The following is a 20,935-nucleotide window of genomic DNA, read 5'->3' as shown; positions in this document are numbered from 1 at the left end:
TGTATATTGTCGTCTTCGTGTTAATTAGAAATTGTCCTTCTACTGTTAAAATAGTTGTTACCGCGTTTTTTATTTTCAAACTACAAAAATTAGTTAAATGGATAATACGAGCTGTTACGATCTCATAGGTTCCTCATTCGACAGTAGGTTTTTTGATATTGAAAGTAATTTATCCACGTTATTTTTGTATGTTAGAAACCACTTGAATTAAAATTGTCTTTTTTTAAATATTCAAATACATTAGTTATCTCAACAAAAATTTAAGGAAATTTAAGTTTAGATAGTTTAAGGACAACATTTGGAAATTGTTTTTGGTGTGCAACTTCAATTTAGTTACCAAGCGTTCCCAAAACTGGTCGAGAAAGAGAAAAGGCGTCTCACACTGATCCTTCAAAATTTCTTAAATAGACCTAAATTCTGATAAGACATAAGAGAGTTCCCAAATTGTGAGTCGCGATCTCCAACAGGATTACCAAAGACTTCAGGAGAGGGTGCAAAAATACGAAATGTTAATTTTTTTTTCATTTTTACGTTCAATGAAAATCAGTGGCGTAATTAACTTTTTGTTTCCCTCCCAAAAACAATATGGACAAGGAATAAATTTGTCATATTGTCTATCTATCGTCGGCCCCCTAAGTTCCCCGTCCTTCTCGCTTTGATGTCTCTGCTGCACCGTAGTTACGCCACTGATGGAGATACAATTAAGTCCTATTGGCAATTAACCTACTTTATGTGTTCAAATAAACTGCTAGATGGCGTAACAAATGTAACATAGTTGAAGAATAACTTAAAATTACCAAAAGCAGTTATTTACTAGAAAAATTCCGTTGAAATCTTGCTATTAGCTTATCAAATATTCTTCTTGATTTTTAACAATAATGGCTATATTTACTTATTATGGTTTGATAAACTAGGTTGGTGTGTCTAGTAAATATAATTCACTTTTTGAACATAACAGAATACATTTATAAGTAAAGTTCATCATTTTGTTTTAAAATTTACTGTACAGATTAGGATCTTCCATATAATTTCGTTCTGAACATTTTTAAAAAGCATATGGTGGTCTCCAAAAACATCCAAAGTCAAATGCCAATGTAGAATAAGATACTAGAATTCTGTGCGTTAACGAAAACCTGCACAAGACATGTAGGAACAAAAAAAAAAAATGCCATAAGGCTCAAGAAAAAAATGCAATACGGCTGAAAGCAAATGTGAAAAAAATCATTAAGCATAAAAATTACATTTGAACAAAAGCTCCATAAGACATAGAAATGTTTTGTTTGTTTGTAATTAACCGCAAAGGTACACAGTGGGCTATCCATGCTCTATCAACGTGTTTTTAGCGTTGAAAGTATGAAATAGCAAGTTTTAATTCACACTAAAATTTAAAATGTAGTTAAATATAATATAGTTAAATTATGATGTATGGCAAAAAGAAATCATCAGAGACATTTTTCCATTTATTTCCAAGTACAAGTTCAAGAGACAAGCGTTTTATTTCCGTGATTATAACATCACCTTGACAGTACAGCCAACTGACTGACTATTACAAACAAAATATACTAAAAAATCGAGAAAACGGGAAGACAGTGAACATTATGAGCTGTAAATTCCACACAAAGCGTTCGAAAACAGTTTTCATGGAGTAATCCTACTTTATCAAACGTATTATTGTTGCAAAATTTAAAAAGTGTTTTAAACATAAGTCAAACTAGCTGTGACGTAAAGAACACTTCTCAGTAAAAATTATTTCCAGTCAGGTTTTAACCGAATACGTTAAACTAACGAGATTTAAAAAAAAATTAGATAAAAGTTAATCATTGCATATACAGAAAGGTCTGTACGGTAGAACTGTACGTAGAACCATCGTATTCAAACATGCATATCTTGGAAGACCTGTAATCTCTCTGAGCTGTGGAACACAGTTAAATAATATACCTTATACTTAAAAAAAATTAAAATATATTATACATGCCTAGAAGAAATCTAGTTTAAGCTCGTTATACAAATCACGTGACAACACTCGTGTGAATAATTCTCACGTGTTTTTTCTCTTTTCGGTTTCTTTGTTGGAAGTTAAGCACAAAGCAGTACAATGGGATATTGAATACTGACTTCTGGCGTTGTAAGTCAGTAGACATTCTGCTCGCGGGCTTCTCTTTTCGGAAGAGTTCGATTCCAAGCTAGGTCATGACGATGAGTCGAGGCCAAGAGCATTTTTCTCTGCATTTCGGAATTATTTAAAGCAAACTAAATATTCTACTTACTAATCCCACCTTTTACGAAATAAGAACAAAATGTTTGGGGGGTGACACTGCCATAAAAAAAAAGGAATAAATGGATAGCGTGTCCATCATTTATTTGTTGTGTTTAGAAACAATTATAGACATCGTTTCAATAATTAACTTTAATATAGGTTACATTTTCGAATCTCTGTCGTGGGGACGTTATAATATTACGATCAACCCCACTATTCGTTGGTATAAGAGTAGCCCAATAGTTGGCGGTTGGGTAGTGATGACCAGCTGCCTTCCCTCTAGTCTAACATTGTTAGATTAAAGACGGCTAGTGCAGTCCTCGTGTGGCTTTGCGCGAAATTTTACAACAAACAAACCGATATCTGGAACCTATATTGATACTGCTCATTTTAGCTTAAAGATATAAACACTATAATTTTGAATCTGCCTCAGTTGCATTGCGAGTTTATATCTAATTAACGCACTCAGCTACATTATTCCACTGCAGTTCCATATCCTAGTGGCTTCAATTGAATCTAAATTAAACTATTTAAAACAACTCAAAATTCCTTCTCCACTGGTCAACAAGGGTCCATTACTTTTTGGCCCAATCTGAGGGTCGCTGGTTTAAATCCTCGTCCCACTAAACATTCTCGCTTTTTCAACCTTGGGAGCATTATAATGTGACGGTCAATACCATCATTCTTTGGTGAAACAGTAGCCCAAAAGTTGTTAGCGGTGGGTGCTGATGACTGGCTGCCTTCTCTCTTGACTTGCATTGCTAAATTAGGGACGGCGAGCGTAAATAGCTCTCGTGTAGCTTTACGCGAAATTCAGTAAAATAAACCAAAATTAATACCTTTCTGTTTTCTCTAGAAATGAAGCACTGAAAGTGATCCAACTTTAACCTCGTGAAATAAAAAATGTAATTTTCTAGACACCCCTACATGTTAAGCCAACACGTTAAGCCAACATTGAATATATTGCAGTGACATATCCAGTGTAAGGGGAAAATAAATTAAAAGCTTAAATTTATATAAATTTTTAATAAAGTTATCATTAAAACAAATCAAAATTAATATAATAATAATAATGTTTATGGAAGTTTTATTTTTTATTTACTTGATACAAAACCAGTTTTTATTATATATAAAATCTGAAAAAAATTATATATAATAAATATGCCCCGATTTTTCAGTGAGCTATGCTCCACTTCCCGGCTATGCCTCTGTTTTGTTGAAAATTATTTCTGAATATCTCCAAGGATTTACTCCAAACATTATGGCAACACCTAGTTACACGTGCATTTAACGAGTTAAAAAGATCCGATTATTACAACTTATAATCAAATCTTTGCTTTAGAGACGGCCACGTTCAGCGTACTCAGTATATTATAATCGTCAAAGATCTTGACAGACAAACAGCCACAATAATTTTTTAAAAGCATTTGCGAAGTTCGATTAATTTCTCTTTACAAAACATTTAAATTGTCACACAATCTCGACTTGGTTGAAGACCTACGCAGAATCCGTTTGATAAAACCTCTAGCTCTTTCGGGGCACACTAGTGACGAGCGACTTTTGGACTTTTCCTTCTTTTCATTTACTTTCTCCGGATGCTGCAGTTTTAACCGGATCTGGGTAAGAATACCTACCAGAAGCTCGTCCACGTGATGGTTTATTCCTGCTGAAGTCTCTATAAACTTACAGTTAAAATATATCGCTGCGGCTCGGCCCTCTAGAGGTGAAAAAGAAAAATAGAAAAACAAACTTAAGAAAATTATCAGTAACTCCTGATCTCAAAGCTAATTACATGAATAAGTATGAAAAAAAAAAATCAGTAAATAATTTAGTTAATTTCATACACCAGTCTAACAAAAGCAGATAATGCAATAACAAAAGATTATAATGATATCGATTTATCATTTCGTGGCATTGTTTTTAATCATATTTTCGACCGTAATCCCTGTAATATCTCACGAGAATTAACTAATTTCAGAAATTAAGGTCGATTCTAAGTCCACTTACCAAGCAAACAATACGAAAATAATGTAACACGTGTATATTATACATATATTTAACAAACTATAATATACAGCTTGTTCCACACAGAGCATAAAATACTCTGTAAACAAAACGGCTACCAATACATTTTAAAGACGGCTGGTATGATATGGTATGGCTGGTACGGGTATTAACACTTTAATTAAAATAAAATACAAAAAAACGTTTCAATCTTTTTAGGTCGTCTTCAGGTTAAGAAATAGGAGTTTTTTTTAACCTCTTTAAAGTCGAAACGTTGTTCTGTACTTTATTTTAATCAACGTTTTAACACCCTTACGAGACATCTTTAGAATACATTTTTACTTCAAGTGGGTTTCTCGTCATCATGAAAAACAACTACCAGTATCATTCAAAGGACGTTTTATTACAAAAAGAACCAAAACGTTAATTATATTTTTTCTCTTTTTTTTTTTGGTATTTAAAGCTCATTTGGTTTTCAAGACGTAGTTTCTCAGAATTATTCATTATTTTCAGAAAAAAAACCTGTTCTACCAAATGCTGTAAAATAAGGTACCGAAAACATTATGCTACACAAATAAAGATACTGAAATGTTACGCTATGAAATAAGGTACAAAACCATTGTGCTCTGAAATAATATATTGAAATGTTTTGTTGGTATTAAAGTGTCTTAGAGTAACTATTGCTCTTTAATACATGTAGCTATGATAATTTTTTTTGGATAACTCTAGAATTATCCAATGCTACTTCGGATGAATCTTGCTGCATATAGTTACGATTGAAGGTTGCATGGTAGAAACTGAAGTATAACTTTACCCCTTCAGCGTCTCATTGAGTTCTTCAGTGGTTTGGTTTGTTTCAAATTTCGCGCAAAGCTACTCGAGGGATGTTCTCCAACCGTCTCTTATTTAGTAGTGTAAGACTAGAGGGAAGGCAGATAGTCATCACCACCCACTGTGAATGGATAGTGGGATTGGTCACAACATTATAACGCCCCCCAAGGCTGAAAGGGTAAGCATGTTTGGGGGTACGGGGATTCGAACCCTTGACTCTCAGATTAAGTACCAAGCTCCCTGACCGGGCCAAGAACTATGGAAGCTTTGGAAAATCGTGGAATGTACTGCAAATTACCGTTATGGTTTACGGTAGACTCTTGTGACGTCACTTTGCATATTGTTTCATTAAATGATGCTACAGAAAAGACCCATACCACGTTTGTATTAAAGTTTTTAACTATGTCTCGTTCCAAAACTTTTGGCAATGTAGTTAAGGCACTCGACTCGCAATCCGAGGGTCGCTAGCGCAGATAACCCTCGAGTAGCTTTGCGCGAAAATTCAAAACAAACCTAAGCCATAGCTGTATTTACTTAAAGCAAAAAAACAAACTTGTTTTTAGGTTAAGTGTAGCTTAGTTTTAACTACAGAATAATCGTGTCGTAGTGACTTATTTTGGTTTTATTTCCAAGCATTGTCGTTTAGTAAAACGTTTTTTTTTTGCCAATTTTATATTACTTATATATTTCTACTAAAGCGCCCTCCATAGTTTTTTTTTCTTTTTTCGCTCTCATTAACACTTTGCTACCTGGCAATGACTCAAAACAAATAACTTACAAGCAATGGATGTGGAATAAAGAACTGTTGAGAAGCATTGTAACATTTAATAAGTAAATATGGGTTAGTTGGAGTAGTCAGTTAGAGCTAAGTAAGATAGTAACAAGAACAATGGAGATTTGAGGGGTGGGGACGAACTGATGGAGCTTAACAGCACATAAAGACGGTAAACTGATGCTTTATTACCAGGTTCTTTTATTATTCTAGGAGAGAGAGAGCAGTTGCCCCTCCACAAATGGCGTCCCTCTATAGTTAGGTTTGATGAGAAAGTGGTCGTATATGGTCTAATTTTTAGCTTATGAGGGGACGGACGAAAGGTCCGAGATTCGAGACATCATTCCTCTGAATATGCTCCGTAGTTTCGACTATAATTTATCATGATATTAACAGTCACTCTCATCAATCAGTTTCAAAGTCTATTATGACATAGAAGGCTGTTGGCTGTCTTTGCTTCCTGCTGTCGTTAACAATTAGGGATACATAACACTTGAGCCCAAGGGTATCTCTGATTTCGATATGCTTGGGTAACGCTCAGCCAGATTGAAAATTTCAACAATTGAGAAAAAATATATAAATTGCCAACATGAAATTAAGTGGCACCTTTTATCTCTAATTAAAAAAAAATGTTTCAAATAATTCTTGCGATGTTTCGACACCTTCCTCTTCCCTTATAGTCACGGACAAACACACACACACAATATAAACAGAAACAATCGTACCGTCACTTGTCACTACTCTCAATCTAACTAGGTCACTCTTGTTGCCGACGAGGATAACAGCTTTACTGTTGATGCTCACGGTGTCACGGATCTGCTGAAGTAAGTTTTTAGCGTGCTGAAAGCTATGTTTGTTGGTTACAGAATAAATGACAGCAAAAGCATCAAAGGTAGAAGTTTCCGGAAGTACCTGCGGCTGCTAAAAACAAAATATATTTATTTGTGTATGTATATATATATATATAAACGTGTGTATAAAAAAAATTACATTAGGCCTAAATACCGTACGTACACATTGTGTAGCTACTGAAAATATTATATTAAATCAAATAAATGTTCTTTGAAAGTAAAAAATGAACGAAAATGGTAAGAAGGGATAAAAAGAAAGACTATATACGTATTTGTTAAATTATAACATTTCACTAAAATGTATAATAATGATAGCAGAAACGACTAGGCTTAACATCACTTATTTTTGTAATTCATTTACTTTTACTCGGAAATTCGTCTTGAAATCGTAAAAATTGTCTGTTCCATTTACATGTTCATTATACATATTTTTAACGTGTTTCTATACAACATGATTTACACGAAACGTTTCGTCCGAGTAAAAAAAATATTTAACCTCTTTTTACTACGTTGAATAGCTTTTACATTTTAGAAAATACCCCCTAGTTCAAATAAAATCAAGTTAGGCAGTAAAACAGAGGACTTATAGAGTTAAAATCCTGATTCAAAACCTGCGGTGGTCAAAAAGCAGGTGACCCTTGTGCAGCTTTGCGTTTAAACATAAACTAACAAATGTAAATACAAACATTCTGGATATTTTAATATAACAGATTTCTTGGTATAACTGAAATATTATTATCAAATGGAAACGACATTTTAAATGGATGGTGTAACATAATAAATTTAACTTGTGTATGCGAAAAACTAAATATGAAAGTACCAAAGTTAAAAATTCCATTCATTCATTTATATGATGTGTTAATACGCTTTGAATATTTCTCTTGACGTTCGCTCATAAGTGTTTGTTTTTAAGAAAATCGTTCACGAGCAGTGTTATTTAAATGAAATCTCACAATATAAAGATTCTTCCCAAAATAAATTATTTGTATTCTCATTCATTTTAAGAATTTGGACTTTTTTTTAAACACATAGTTATACTCAGAGATTTCCCTAATTTTGAGCTGATGGATCAGAGTGACAACAGCTAGCCAATACCACTGACCACTATTTCTGTAGTTATTATTGACAAGTCCTATGGTGGCTCATCGGTAAGTCTGGAGAATTGTAACCCTAAAAACAGGTTTTGATACCTGTGGTGAGCGTATCATAGGAAGCTCATGGCGTAGCTCTACGTTTAACAAGAAACAAACAAATAGTGGGCTTTGACTGTATCTCTTCTAACGCATACATTAACCCAAAGCGCTGAGCGTATTTTGAGGCAATGGGGTAGCGCCACGAACCTTCAGATTCGTAGTTGTAGCACACTAGGCTACACCTAATTCATTTCAATCTTTTTATTTTTAGTTTAAGGTAGGAATAACACTGAAATTACTAGAATTCCAAAAGTGACCTAAAAGCATTTTTCCTTTGAGTTATAACTTAAGAACTACGGGCTTCAAAGTACAAATCCGCAACTAAAAGATTTAAAAAAATGTTGTTGAACATCATATTCTCCCTTTGTGATTCTTTCTAAAGCGTGGTATATTATGTATAGTTTTAATACTCTCGATGGCAGAACATCAGAGTTAACGCGTAATTGCTATGGTAATGCAGCTTTTCAAAAACGCTTCCTAGTGTAATATTTGTCATGAATCCGAGTAATGTTTTGCTCGAATGAATCTCCTTAATACTCCAACAACAGTACTTACTAGTACAATGTTTGTCATGAATTCTAGTAACTTTCTTTCCAATGAATTATTTGAAGTCTGTGAATATTGAAACTGTTTACTATTTTCCAATTCTCACATAGAAATTATTTTTCATGTGTTTAAATGAGCTGTACAGTATAGCAAATTAATTATATTACACAAGTTGTTTACCCAACTTAATATCATAAACATTATTGATTAAATTAGCCTCACGCGCATAATTCTGGTTCCAAAATGAAGAATTAGATATATCGATAGCTATTACTGACAATCTCCCATTACTGAAAAACAAAAGAGGGTATATGTCCCTCTCGTAAGTAAATTATGCCCATAAGTAGCCTTATTTTGGTTTTAATCTGTGAAAAAAGAACAGTGAGCAGGTATAAATGTAAATATTCTTTATCAATGTGACGAACATTACCCATGAGTCATTTCTGAAAGATGTAAAAAATTGTGCGTCGTTATAGGCGCAACCACTTAGTGTTAAAATTATCCTTTAAAAGATTACAGGTACATCCCTGTTTTGCTTTGCTGTTTGTTTACATATTGACTGCGCTTCTTTCGATGTCTGTTCACATCGAACTGTGAAATAATAATAACTTTTCCTATAGTTTTGTTTTGAGCGAACTAATATACTTCCAAAGGGTATACCTGATTTAATTTTATTACTTATCGGGATCTTTAACCCTCCAACCCTCAAATTGAAATTCGGTCAGGTAGGATTAAAGTTAATTGGTATATGAGACCTTGGGCGTAGTTAAATACATCAATTGAAAGAATTTGAGGTCCCGAGACCAAAATTGTAATTATTAGATCTCAAATCGATCAAGACATGGCAGAACTGTAAGCTAAAAGTTTATACTTGAAGGAAAACATCAACAACAAAACAACTCAGAGGCATTCTATGAGCCCTTATGCCACAGCTACAAATTAATTTCACGAAAGAATAAATGCCAGGTGGTTAAGGCACTCGACTCGTAATCTGAGGGTTGCGGGTTCTAGTCTCCGTCACATCAAACATGCTCGCCCTTTCAGACGTGGGTGCGTTATAATGTTACGGTCAGTCCCATTATTCGTTGGTAAAAGAGTAGCACAAGAGTTGGCGGTGGGTGGTGATGACTATCTGCCTTTCCTCTAGTCTTACACTGCTAAATTAGGGACGGCTAGCACAGATAGCCCTTGAATAGCTTTGCGCGAAATTGAAAACAAACAAACAAACAATCGAAAGAATAAATGTATTTGTGTAAACTTCAAATTTCTAATGGAAAATATTTTAAAATAAAAGTCCTAAAGATATTACTGAATTTTTCATTGTTTTTACTATTTAGAATATGATGCCGACTTAAAACACAAGAAAAACATATTTTTCATCATACATTATATTTTTTAACAATTAATTTTTAAAATGTGAATTTTTTATAAACATAAGTTAAATGTACAATGGCAACAACGATGAATAAAGTCTTTAATTTATTATTTATAATTATTTCAATTTATTGTTGATTGTTATTAAGACAAAAAGCTAAACAAACGGCTAGCTGTGCTCTTCTCATCATGGGTATTGAAACCCGAGTTCTTGTGGTATATATCCACAAACATATCACCATGGTAGTCATAGCTGAAACTGTCACTTATCTATTAACTGAAACGAATATTTTTAGAAATTACTTTGAAGTTTTAAAAATAGGTTATAACTCTCTTGTAGGCATCGGACTTTAGATCTTGTACACCTGTGAGTGTCAGGTTCATATGACTTCTTTCTCCCCCCCTCCCCCAAGTAAATGATGAATGTTAGTTTACGTTAGTTTACTTAACACAAGGAGGCCAGAGATTAGCTAGTTGACGCCCTCACTTTCAAGGCTATGTCCAAGTGGTAATTATAATAATATCAATGTTAAACACATTTTCGCTTCATCCGTTTGTGCAAAGTTCTACACTTCGCGAAGACTGCAAGACGTATTTCACATTTGTCATTAATTGTAAATTCCTACGACCAGTGACGGATTCAGAGGGGGCTAAGGACCCATGGGGCCTCCCTTTTTGGCCACAATAAAAACTTTCTTTGTGCAAATGTCTATTTATGTAACTGCAGCCTCATCATGCCCATCTTTGGTTATTCATTCATTTGGTAATATAATTCCTTCGGAGAGGAGGGAAGTATAGTAAACCAGTATAACTCCAGAATCCACCCATAAGCGCTCGCTTGATCGTGGATCCATTCACGCCCTGTTATTAGGTCTTATTTCGATCAACTCTATACCTCTTATTGACAAGAGCATTTACTGTCACAGGAAATTAAAACTAATGATAATTAGTAGACTAGCGTTAGGTGGCGTTGCTTTATTTTTATTCCTTACATTTGTATATATACTTAGAGCTATCTTCGTAATGTATGCAGTAACGATAAGGTTCGTATTGTAAGTATGTTTGTTTTTTGTATTAAGTACAAAGCTACACAATGGGCTATCTGTGCTTTGCCCACTACGGGTATCGGAACCCAGGTTTTAGCAGTATGAGTCCGCAGATATACCGCTCTTCCACTGAAGGTCTATAGCAAGTCATTCTTGTACCAATGTTTCATGAAATAATATGGTAAATTATGTAGGAATCCATCGGTTAACGTCTCCATGTTTGTATAACTATGGAGTATATTGATAGTGAAAATAGTGTTTGCTCATTTGAATTTCGCTCAAAGCTATTCAAGAGTTATCTGTGATAGCCAGCCCCAATTTTGAAGTGATAAACAAGAGTGAAAGCAGCTGGTCAACACAATCTATCGAAAACTCTTCACCAAGAATAGTGCGGTTATCCGTCTTACTGTAACATCCTCACGGCTAAAAAGACAAGCATATTTGGGGATTAGATCCGAATCAGTGACCCTCGGGTTGCAAATCGAGTGCCCCATGGATTAGGCCATGCTAGGCTGAAAACGGAGATTCATATTATTTTACTAAAGTTTTTATTTCCCTTACCATGTTATCCAGAAGAGAATGTTCCACAAAAAGCAACTCTGTCTCTTGTCCATTCAGAACTATAGTCACTGACTTCTCGTTCACTTCTGCTGTTAGTGTAGAAAAAAAAAACAAGGTTAACTATAACAAGGCTTAACTCCAAATGTGTTCAAAATCGTCCCGCTATAGTCAACCATAATTAAGATGGCGATATTTGAGGTCGTATTTAATTGTAATTTTCATGATGAAATATTTTATTATAGTATAATTCCATGATCATAACGATTCGATAGTTTTACTTTAGTCGACAACTCCAACGATGACAGAGTGTGTTTCAACTTTGACTTGCATGCAGCAACACTACATGAACTAACCATTTGATAAAATACTTTTATTTTTATCAAATAAGAAAAATAAGGAAGTACAATACAGTGTCAGTAGATAAGGCTCTTAAGTTTACAGTAATAAACACATTTGTTTCCTCCAATAATAATAAATAAGTGATATGTAGAGTGTGTTATCTCCGTTCTTTTGGTAATTTGTGGGTCACGGGTTCGAATCCCCATTACATCAAAACATGCTCGCCCTTTCAATCATGGAGGTAATATAATGTGACGGTCGATCCTACTACTTGTTGGTAAAAGAGTAGCCCAAAAGCTGGCGGTGGGTAGTGATGACTATCTGTCTTTCTTCTGGTCTTTCACTGATAAATTACGAACGGCTAGCGCAGATAACCCTCGTGTAGCTTTGCGCGAATTCAAAAACAGACGAACAAACTAACTCTATGGATTTATTATCGCTTTAATTGAATTAGATTAATACGATTTAAGTACTTTTATTCGGGAAAATAATCATTGAAGGTTCAAATTAAGGTGCAATAAAACAAACATTATTGAAATATTAATAGCATCTTTGTAAAGTTTAATTTAAAAACTAAGAATGTTTCTGGTTGTTCATATTGTTTGAATGTTCACTTTAACGAATCGACACATTATCACCAGTTGATTGATTTACTTTTGTTTTCTCGTTGCTCCATTGAAATATAATCGTGATTAAACTATTTTGTGTTTTAATTTCGCGCAAAGCTACACAAGGGCTATCTGCGCTAGCCGTCCCTAATTTTCCAGAGTAAGACTAGAGGGAAGGCAGCAAGTCATCACCACTCACCACCAACTCTTGGGCTGCTCCTTTACCAACAAATAGTGGAATTGACCGTAATATTATAACGCCCCCACGGCTGAAAGGGCGAGTGTGTTTGGTGTGACCGGAATTCAAACCCACAACCCTCGGATTAGGAGTCGAACGCCTTAACCCACCTGGCCATGCCGGGTCTATGATTAAACTCATAACATCATATTAATTACGCTATATAAAATCCTGCAATTAGGACTTTAGTGAGGAATAAAGGTCAATGTTACTTTAATACCAATCTGCCGATCTTTAGGCTTGAGAGAGAGCATAAGGTTTTGAGAATAGCCCTCATGCTTAACTATTTGAACACAATAAATGCAGTTGACAACTTAAAAATTATACAAGACTGGTGAGCTGATAGTATTAATTAATGTTTTTTTCGGGCTTACTGGACTCACAAAACATCATAACTGAACTGAACGAATATTGAAGATCTCTTTTTCAAGTTTCCTTTTATGATCTCGGAAACTAAACCAAGATGGTGCCACGTGTGTGTGTCTATCTCTAAACGTGAGTAGGGAATACCACCTTCATAATCAACCCAGTTCTTATCTAGGACATCCACGATCTGCTTTCACAAATATACAATTCCTTTTCGCTGTTCTTCTTACTTTCTTTACTTTTGTTTTGAAAATAAATAAAGAATTGGGCTGCAGTTTCTGACAAATAGCGTTAGGACTATTTTTAACTAATTATACGAACCGAAAATAGTTGCACTTTTAACAGAAAGAATTATTACGAATTCTTCCTCTCAAACAATATGTTTATCGTTATCTAGTTAATTTTTTGTTTATTTTTGAATTTCGCCCAAAGCTACACGAGGACTATCTGCGCTAGCCGTCCCTAATTTAGCAATGTAAGACTAGAGAAAAGGCAGCTAGTCATCACCACCCACTGCCAACTCTTGGGCTATTCTCTTACCAACGAATAGTGGGAGTGACCGTCACATTATAACGCTCTGTGACTTAAGGGTAAACATGTGTGGTGCGACGGGATTCGAACCCGCGACCCTCATATTACGAGTCGAGCTCCCTAACTGCCTGGTCATGCCGCGCCTTTAATTTATTTAGTTTTTTTAAGGTCGTTTATTTATGTTATTTTGTATAATTTGTTACGGAGAAACAGAGATGTCAATATGTAATAAATTAAAAGCTTCATATTAATCAGCAATGAATCAAATTCCCGACAGTTTCTTTTTTACCGAACGAAAAGAAGGAAATCACGAAATCCATTCATTTTGATCCGGTATGGCCAGGTTGTTAGAGTGCTCGACTTGCAGTCTGAGTATCGTGGATTCGAATTCCCGTTACACTAAACATACTCGCTCTTTCAGTCATGGGAGCGTTATAATGTGACGGTCAATTCCACTATTCGTTGGTAAAAGAGTAGCCCAAAAATAGGCGGCAGTGGGTGGTGATGACTACCTGACTTCCCTCTAGTCGTACACTGCTAAATTACGGACAGCTAGCGCAGATAGCCCTAGTGCAGCTTTGCGCGAAATTCACAAACAAGCCATTAATTTCGAATAAGAGACTTGCGTGTTTTTTGTTTGTTTTTGTTCTGTACGATAATAATATCTCTTTCCATTTTCAATATTCCTCGATAAACTTTTCGTAATCGAAAGAACTAAGCCTTATTTTTTTTAACATATCAATAATTAATCTCTGAGTCAAGTTTTAAGAAAGCGAAATCTAGGACACTTAATATAAATATTGTAGTTTGCTTCAGTAAAGCAACACGCGGTAACAATACGGTTGGTTACAAGATGTTTAATTCATTATTGAAACGGGTCATCAGAATGGATACTTCAGGTCAGTTTGCTAAATTGTTTCAATAAACAGATTACCATGCTTTCTTTGTTTTTCTGTAAAGTGTAGATCATATTTGTATCATACCGTGTTTCTCCGAAAATAAGACAGGGCTTATATTAATTTTCACTCCAAAATATGACACTAGGGCTTATTTTCGGGGGATGTCTTATTTTGATATACTAAAAAAATGAAGTTACAAAGTAAAACTATTAAACTAACCATTTAAAATAAACTATTATTAAACTATTAAACGAACTGATTAATAATTAAACAAACTAATTAACTAACTATTAAACTAATTAATAAATTAATTTTTTTTATTTCTTTCCTCTTCCTGCCACTCTTAACTAGGGCTTATTTTAAGGGTAGGGCTTATATTAAAACTATCCCCAAAAATCACACTAGGTCTTATTTTATGGGTAGGTCTTATTATCGGAGAAACACGGTATCTCTTGGGCAGATAAAGGTTCAGATACTTCCCCACTAAAAATCATTATCTGGATCTTTGATCACTCTCGATCTGAGATAGATCTTCTGTAGCTTACGAAGCTGAAATTTGATGTTATCCACTATAAACGCAGGCATTCTCGAAAAGGAGCGACGGGTCGAGCGTATGTAATCTCTCTTTAATTACTCTTTTTGATTTAATAGTTATTTATTATCTAATTTAGTATTCAAAACATCAAAATAGCTATGAGCAGTCAATATGACGACCTGAGATATTGAAATAAGTAACTCATTATAAATTACAAAGTAACGTGATTATTTGAGAATCTAACATTTTCAGTACTTTTATACATTCACATCTACGGTTGTTGTATCTTATCTGTTGTTGTATCTTATCTTACAAGTGGAGTTGAGAAATTTTTGTAACGACGAGAAACATAGCACCAAAAGTATTTAGCAAATACTGAATACCAAAAGTATTTAGTATTGTTTAGTTGTTTGTTGAATTTCGTGCAAAGCTAGTCAAGGGCTATCTGCGCTAATTTTCAAGTGACTTACCAATGACTAGTGGGATTGACAATCGCATAATAATGATCACACTGTTAAAAGAGATGAGCATTTTCTGTAATGGAGTTAGATCCCACGACACCTCGTGCCCTAGCGACAAGACTATGTCATGACCAAAACAATCAGTAAACGACGGTTGCGAATACAAAGTAACTCAAGCCAACAACTGAATGAAAACCTTCAACTACGACTCAGGCCAACAACTGAATACAGACCTTCAGTTATGGACTGGTAAGGTATGGAGAGGAATCAGAAAACCGTTATTAATAAACAACCCACCTACTAGTAAGTTTTCAACAGGAAAACACGTTTTAAATAGTCTTCTACGAAGACGACAGAACCACAGTTTGAAAAGTTTTCACGCCTGCATAAGTCTTCTTAGCCCTTTTAACTAAATAGCTAGAACAATTATCCGTAATACGAGATATATGTTACCCTTAAGGGGTTCCCAGCAAAAGAGCGATTTTCTTCTTTTCACTCAACAATTTAGGAAAGGTAAAGAAAATCGGAATACCTTAAAATCCTTTTATGTGAAATAAAATTCAACTCGAATCAAAATATGCCGAAGAATATAAATGTTGTTTTTATTTTGCGTTTGAGAAAACGTCTTCTTTTCCCTGAAATTATTGAGGGAAAAAACATAATCAAACTTCAGTGTTAAAATGAAAAGAGCTGAAAAAAATGAAAAAACTTTAATGTTGAAATGAAAGATCTGAAAAAAACATGATCAAACTTCAGTGTTAAAATAAAAAGACTTGAAAACTTAAGATTTAAAAAACAAGGCTTTAGCTTGAAAATTATAACTATATATATGTATATTCACAAATGATCTCGATGGAAGACCTTATAGAAAATCAACTTCGGTTTATATTTATTTATATTGATCAAAGAAAACTATTACTAGTGCCTTACTTCTTAAACGGAGGCGTAACCAAATAAGGGCTCCTGAATAAATCTAGGCATACCGATCACTCAGCTTTTGTAAATAATAAACTCGTTTTGTATCATTTAATAAAAGATAAATGAAACCTCTATAAACACTTATTGCAGTTGACTGTTTTAACGACCATTTTATTAACAACTTAGATCAATTTCAGGTTTCTAATTTATTGGTCTCCCTTAAAACTTTCTACCCCCATCCTCTTCGAATGTAAAACATGGCTATGTCACTGTCTTGAAAATATTTCAACAGTCGATTCGATAATTAAAATCATTTTGAATAGAAACCGTTCTAGGTGCGATTTTGTTCGTTTATTAATCCGGCGAATGACACCATTATCAAAGATCGTCAAAAGGGACGTGTTTATTTGGCCACGTTAGGCTAAAACGTTACAAGTACTTGGCCAGGGAAAGGGTTCACTAGATTACTGAAGTGGTAGCCAAAGGTCACTGAAGCTTGGAGTCTCTTACGGACTTATAACACTGAAGTCCAGAACTCGATTCCCCGCGGCAGCCACTGTAGATAGCCCACTGTGGCTTTCCCTTTAACAACCATGTTAATAAGGAATTTCTTTCAAAGTGAGCATTGAAATTTTCTTACGAAATACAGAAAATTGAATAGTTTTCACAATTAAGTGATATGTTTCTCTCTCCGCCACCCTCCGATCAGTTTTATTTTCTTTCTTAACTGAACGTCAGTTGTTGTATCCTTGGTATATTGGAAGGAGCCACTTGCCCTCATCTGGAAAATGAACAACACAATATTTTCTTTATTCAATTCAAAATTTCACATTACTTTGCCCACCTGGAAAATTTTCAACGGGACTCTAATAATTCCAACAACCTAGTGATTGGTACTATTTTTACCCATCAGGTGGCCTTATTACTCTCGCTCCTTCGCGGCTTTATTATTTTCGCCACCGAGTAACTAGTGCAATTTTAGCCACCTAGTGGCTAGTAATACTTTCGTTATCTGGTGATTGTGTTTTATTTTTGTTACTAAGTGACTTGTATTGTTTTCACCATTTTTAATCAGTAATATCTTTGCCAACTAGTGACCAGAATATATTTTTGCCATTTAATGATCAATATCAATTCTTACCATTAATCAACCAGCTGTGCTCGACATCTCTGAATATTTGGATAGAGATAGTTATAACGTTTATCTTGTAAAACGTTACATGATGTCACCATATTGTCTAATGCACATATGTCATACATATTGCTTGGACTTAACTTGCTCACGTTGGTGAATTCTTATTGTAAGCAACGAACTATGTTATCAATTATCGTGCAGATTTGACCCGTCATATCAGCTAAACAGGTTCCATTTCTTTTATTTCAGTCATACTATTCTTTACAAACTCGAGTACCTTTCACTTGCAGTGTCAGGGTTAGCAGATGGTCCACCGGTGGAATAGCAGTAACTCTTCAGATTTACAACACTTTATAAAATCAAGGGTTTGATCCCCCTCGCTGGACACACAGTTAAGGGGTGTAAAGTGTTGTGTTTCTCACGTGTTGCTCAGGAATCTTCACTGACTAAATTGCCCATAATATTCACAACTATTCTGTAACAAACATTTGTTGCATAAATACATACCTTGAGAGGTTTCATAAGCACAGATGTACTCAGATGTCAGGAACTGGGACGTAAGAGAGGATATCCCGACAGCTGGACTGCCAGATATTAACACTCGGTATCGAACGCTCTCGGTGATAATAACGGGAGGCACATCCGGGGTCTCAACACCAGGCAAAGCTACCGATGACAAGTTGGGAGTAGATGGTGGTGTGTTATTGCCAGGAGGAGGCTGAGATCCGACAGACGAGATACTGTGATTGCTCCAAGACTTGGAGCGGAAAGAGTCCCCTCGGTTTATCACTCCCTTGGATGTTACGGAAAAGTTTCTTAGTCTCTCCAAGTCACTCATCTCGACTGGCAAGAGTAGGGTTTGATCAGACGAGGACCGGGTGGTTAGATTGCGGTCTAGTTGAAGAGCCATGTCAACTGGAATACTGGCGATTCTTTGCCGAAAACGGCTACTGGGCTCCAAAGACCTCGGTCTTTGGGCTGTTCTCATGGACTGGGACCGACCAACTGTGTTATCTTGCTTCAGAGAGCTTCGGCTTGTGCTCCTAAGCTGAGGACTGCTGGCTCGTGACACTGTTAACTTTGTTCCTGGACCGACGCTAAGTGACCCTCCACGATCGCGACGGCATGTGGCTTCGTGCTGGTTTAGTTTGAGAAGATTAGGAGTACTCCGTAGGTGAGAGACATGGCCCAACAAAGTAGCTCTAGGAATAGGGGGGCTCACATCAGTGTCTCCTTCCAAACTTTCTTCCAAGGTCATGATTCCTGGTCACTTCCAGATAATACGATAAGATTAAACTGACCAAAAAACAGCGGGTTATTTTGTAAGTAACAAGTTCTTTATAAAGTATTTTAATTACGCAACATTTGCAAGAAGTTTTCCGTATTCCTTAACCACGTTTCCTTCATGATATCAACAACGAGTATCTTTCGACCTCACGAGACAGCGTGGTTTTATCCGTTCACAAAACGCCTCGCACGTCATAACGTCACACATGCGCAGCCTAATAGTTTGCTTGCGTATTTAGTCTCTGGTACACTCAAAGTGACACACTGTAAACTCCCAAATGTCTAAACTAGAGAAATGGTTGCAAACATTTCATATATTTTGAGCTCAAAGGTTCCGTCGTTCTTAAAATGCTTGTCAAATGTAACACTTACAGAAAAAAGAAGCGTGTTAGGGAAAATATTCAAAGGAACCGAAACAACAACAACAAAACAAGTTCATAAGTGGACTATTTTTATCTTATTTTATACTTATAATTAAAACGTTAAGCAATAACTCTGGAACTTACGCTAGTCTTGACACTTCAATATGGACGGAATGTCCTAGTTTTAAATATACAATTTTCCCAAAATGGGGCCGAAGGCCAGCTGGAGGGGTCACCTGTTATAAAAATTCGCACCACTGTACAATAATGAGTTGTTAGTCAGTATGTAGACACTGAAATAACGTCACATAAGATACATGTAACGTTGCAATGTACATTGTGGTAATGTCAGTAGAACATGCGTATGCTATGAATCGCGAAAAGTGCCATACATTCTGTGGGCTACACTACAGCATGACATATGAACTTCAAAAGCAAGAAATAAAACATATTTGTTACTCTTAATTTTGGATTTATTTACTCTCGAAACAGAACACTTTCGGAGACCCTGCGGGTATTTATCTAGTAGTGTCGCATCAGAGGTACCAATAAGAACGAATATACACGTTACGCTGTGATGGGTTGAAAGTCACTATATTTCAGAAATAAAGATGGTTAGCTTTTTTGTGGATTTCAGTTTTAAAGTGAGTGAAGTTAATTTATAGCAAACGTAATTATTTCACTTGTCAAAACAAAACAATATTAGTAATTGTATCATGCTTAATTGGATATGTTAAACATAATATACCAGGATTCAAACACGGCTGACGCTTGTTGGGTTCAGAGGAGACCCAACGTGACAGTGTTAGCTTTGTCTTGTCGTTAAGTGTATAGCTACAGAACGAAGTATCTGTACCGAGAGTATCGAAACCCGACATTTAGCGCTACAAGCCTTCGGACTTATCCTTGAGCCATCAAAGGCGCCTGGGTTAAATAGGCATAGAAAAGTAGGTTAAATTCTAATTCTATATACCTCTTACTACTTTACGAGCTCTAGGGGAAAAAAACAGAGGTAATCCTCAATATCCGCGGCACTTGAACTTTTTGTAGGCAGGATTATATTAAATAATCTATGAGACCTATTGTCTCATAGTAGTAAATTAGATTAAATAATCTATGAGACCTTTTTACCCTTTCTATTAGCTATGTTTTTGTACACCAACAATACCAAGCTTGTGGCGCGCGTATAACTGGTTTAATTTTATTTCTTATCAGAGCCTTTACCAGCCTACCGTCAAATTGAAATTCTTTAAAGTAGGATTAGAGTAACTTGATCTATGACACCTTCTAAGTCTAAAGCTATAGTTACATCTCAAATTGGTTAAGAAATGATGGAGCTATGAGGTACAAGTTTATACTTGACGAAAATTATAACAAAACAGCTTCAGTAAAAATAGTTAATACATACATTTTCATTATAAATTTGTGTTTGTTTTGAATTTCGTGCAAAGCTATTCGAAGGCTATTCACGTTCGCCGTCCCTAATTTAGCACTGTAAGACTAGAGGGAAGGCAGCTAACCAACACCACCAACCGCCGATTCTTGGGCTACTCTTTTACCAACGAATTGACTATAACATTATAACACCCCCACCGCTGAAAGGGTGAGCATGTTTGGTGTGACAGGGATTCGAACCCGCGACCCTCACATTACGAGTCGAGTGCCTTAACCACTTGCCGATGCGTTCATTAAAAGAAGCAAAAACAAAATATCATGAAAGATGACCTGAAAATAGAAACTATAATTCGTGTATATTAGGGTAGAAAAGAAAGGTGTGGCGTGTATATTAGGGTAGAATAGGAAAGGTGTAGAGTATATATT

At 35.3% G+C, this 20,935-nt stretch overlaps 1 protein-coding gene across 3 annotated transcripts; it reads right to left on the bottom strand.

Moving 5' to 3' along the window:
* Positions 1 to 1,470: 1,470 nt before the first annotated feature.
* Positions 1,471 to 18,962, bottom strand: LOC143238749 (uncharacterized). 3 transcript variants are annotated; one of them, XM_076479256.1, is made up of 4 exons: positions 17,973 to 18,962; positions 11,436 to 11,524; positions 6,590 to 6,782; positions 1,471 to 3,974 (listed from the first exon to the last, which is right to left on the bottom strand). In XM_076479256.1, exons 1-4 carry the CDS (start codon positions 18,721 to 18,723, stop codon positions 3,709 to 3,711), a joined length of 1,299 nt encoding a protein of 432 aa, XP_076335371.1. In that variant the 5' UTR covers positions 18,724 to 18,962; the 3' UTR covers positions 1,471 to 3,708. The 3 variants fall into 3 exon arrangements, with proteins under 3 accessions (XP_076335371.1, XP_076335370.1, XP_076335369.1); XM_076479255.1 differs by having other exon boundaries at positions 6,590 to 6,785; positions 11,436 to 11,521; positions 17,973 to 18,955; XM_076479254.1 differs by having other exon boundaries at positions 6,590 to 6,785; positions 17,973 to 18,953.
* Between the last annotated feature and the right edge of the window lie 1,973 nt (positions 18,963 to 20,935).

The sequence above is a fragment of the Tachypleus tridentatus genome, chromosome 13, assembly GCF_004210375.1.
Source record: "Tachypleus tridentatus isolate NWPU-2018 chromosome 13, ASM421037v1, whole genome shotgun sequence".
Taxonomy (NCBI): Eukaryota; Metazoa; Arthropoda; class Merostomata; order Xiphosura; family Limulidae; genus Tachypleus; species Tachypleus tridentatus.
Note: the sequence above shows the minus strand (reverse complement) of the source record. Positions and strands in the feature narration are given on the sequence as shown.

What these genes read in the sequence shown, in the direction of transcription:
- LOC143238749 (XM_076479254.1), bottom strand. Translation starts at nt 18,723, where the DNA reads ATGACCTTGGAAGAAAGTTTGGAAGGAGACACTGATGTGAGCCCCCCT. An exon ending in ATTCTCTTCTGGATAACATG is followed by an intron (nt 6,786 to 11,435) that starts GTAAGGGAAATA and finishes TTTTGTTTTTAG; the next exon opens with CAGCCGCAGGTACTTCCGGA. An exon ending in GAGAGTAGTGACAAGTGACG is followed by an intron (nt 3,975 to 6,589) that starts GTACGATTGTTT and finishes TTTCACCTCTAG; the next exon opens with AGGGCCGAGCCGCAGCGATA.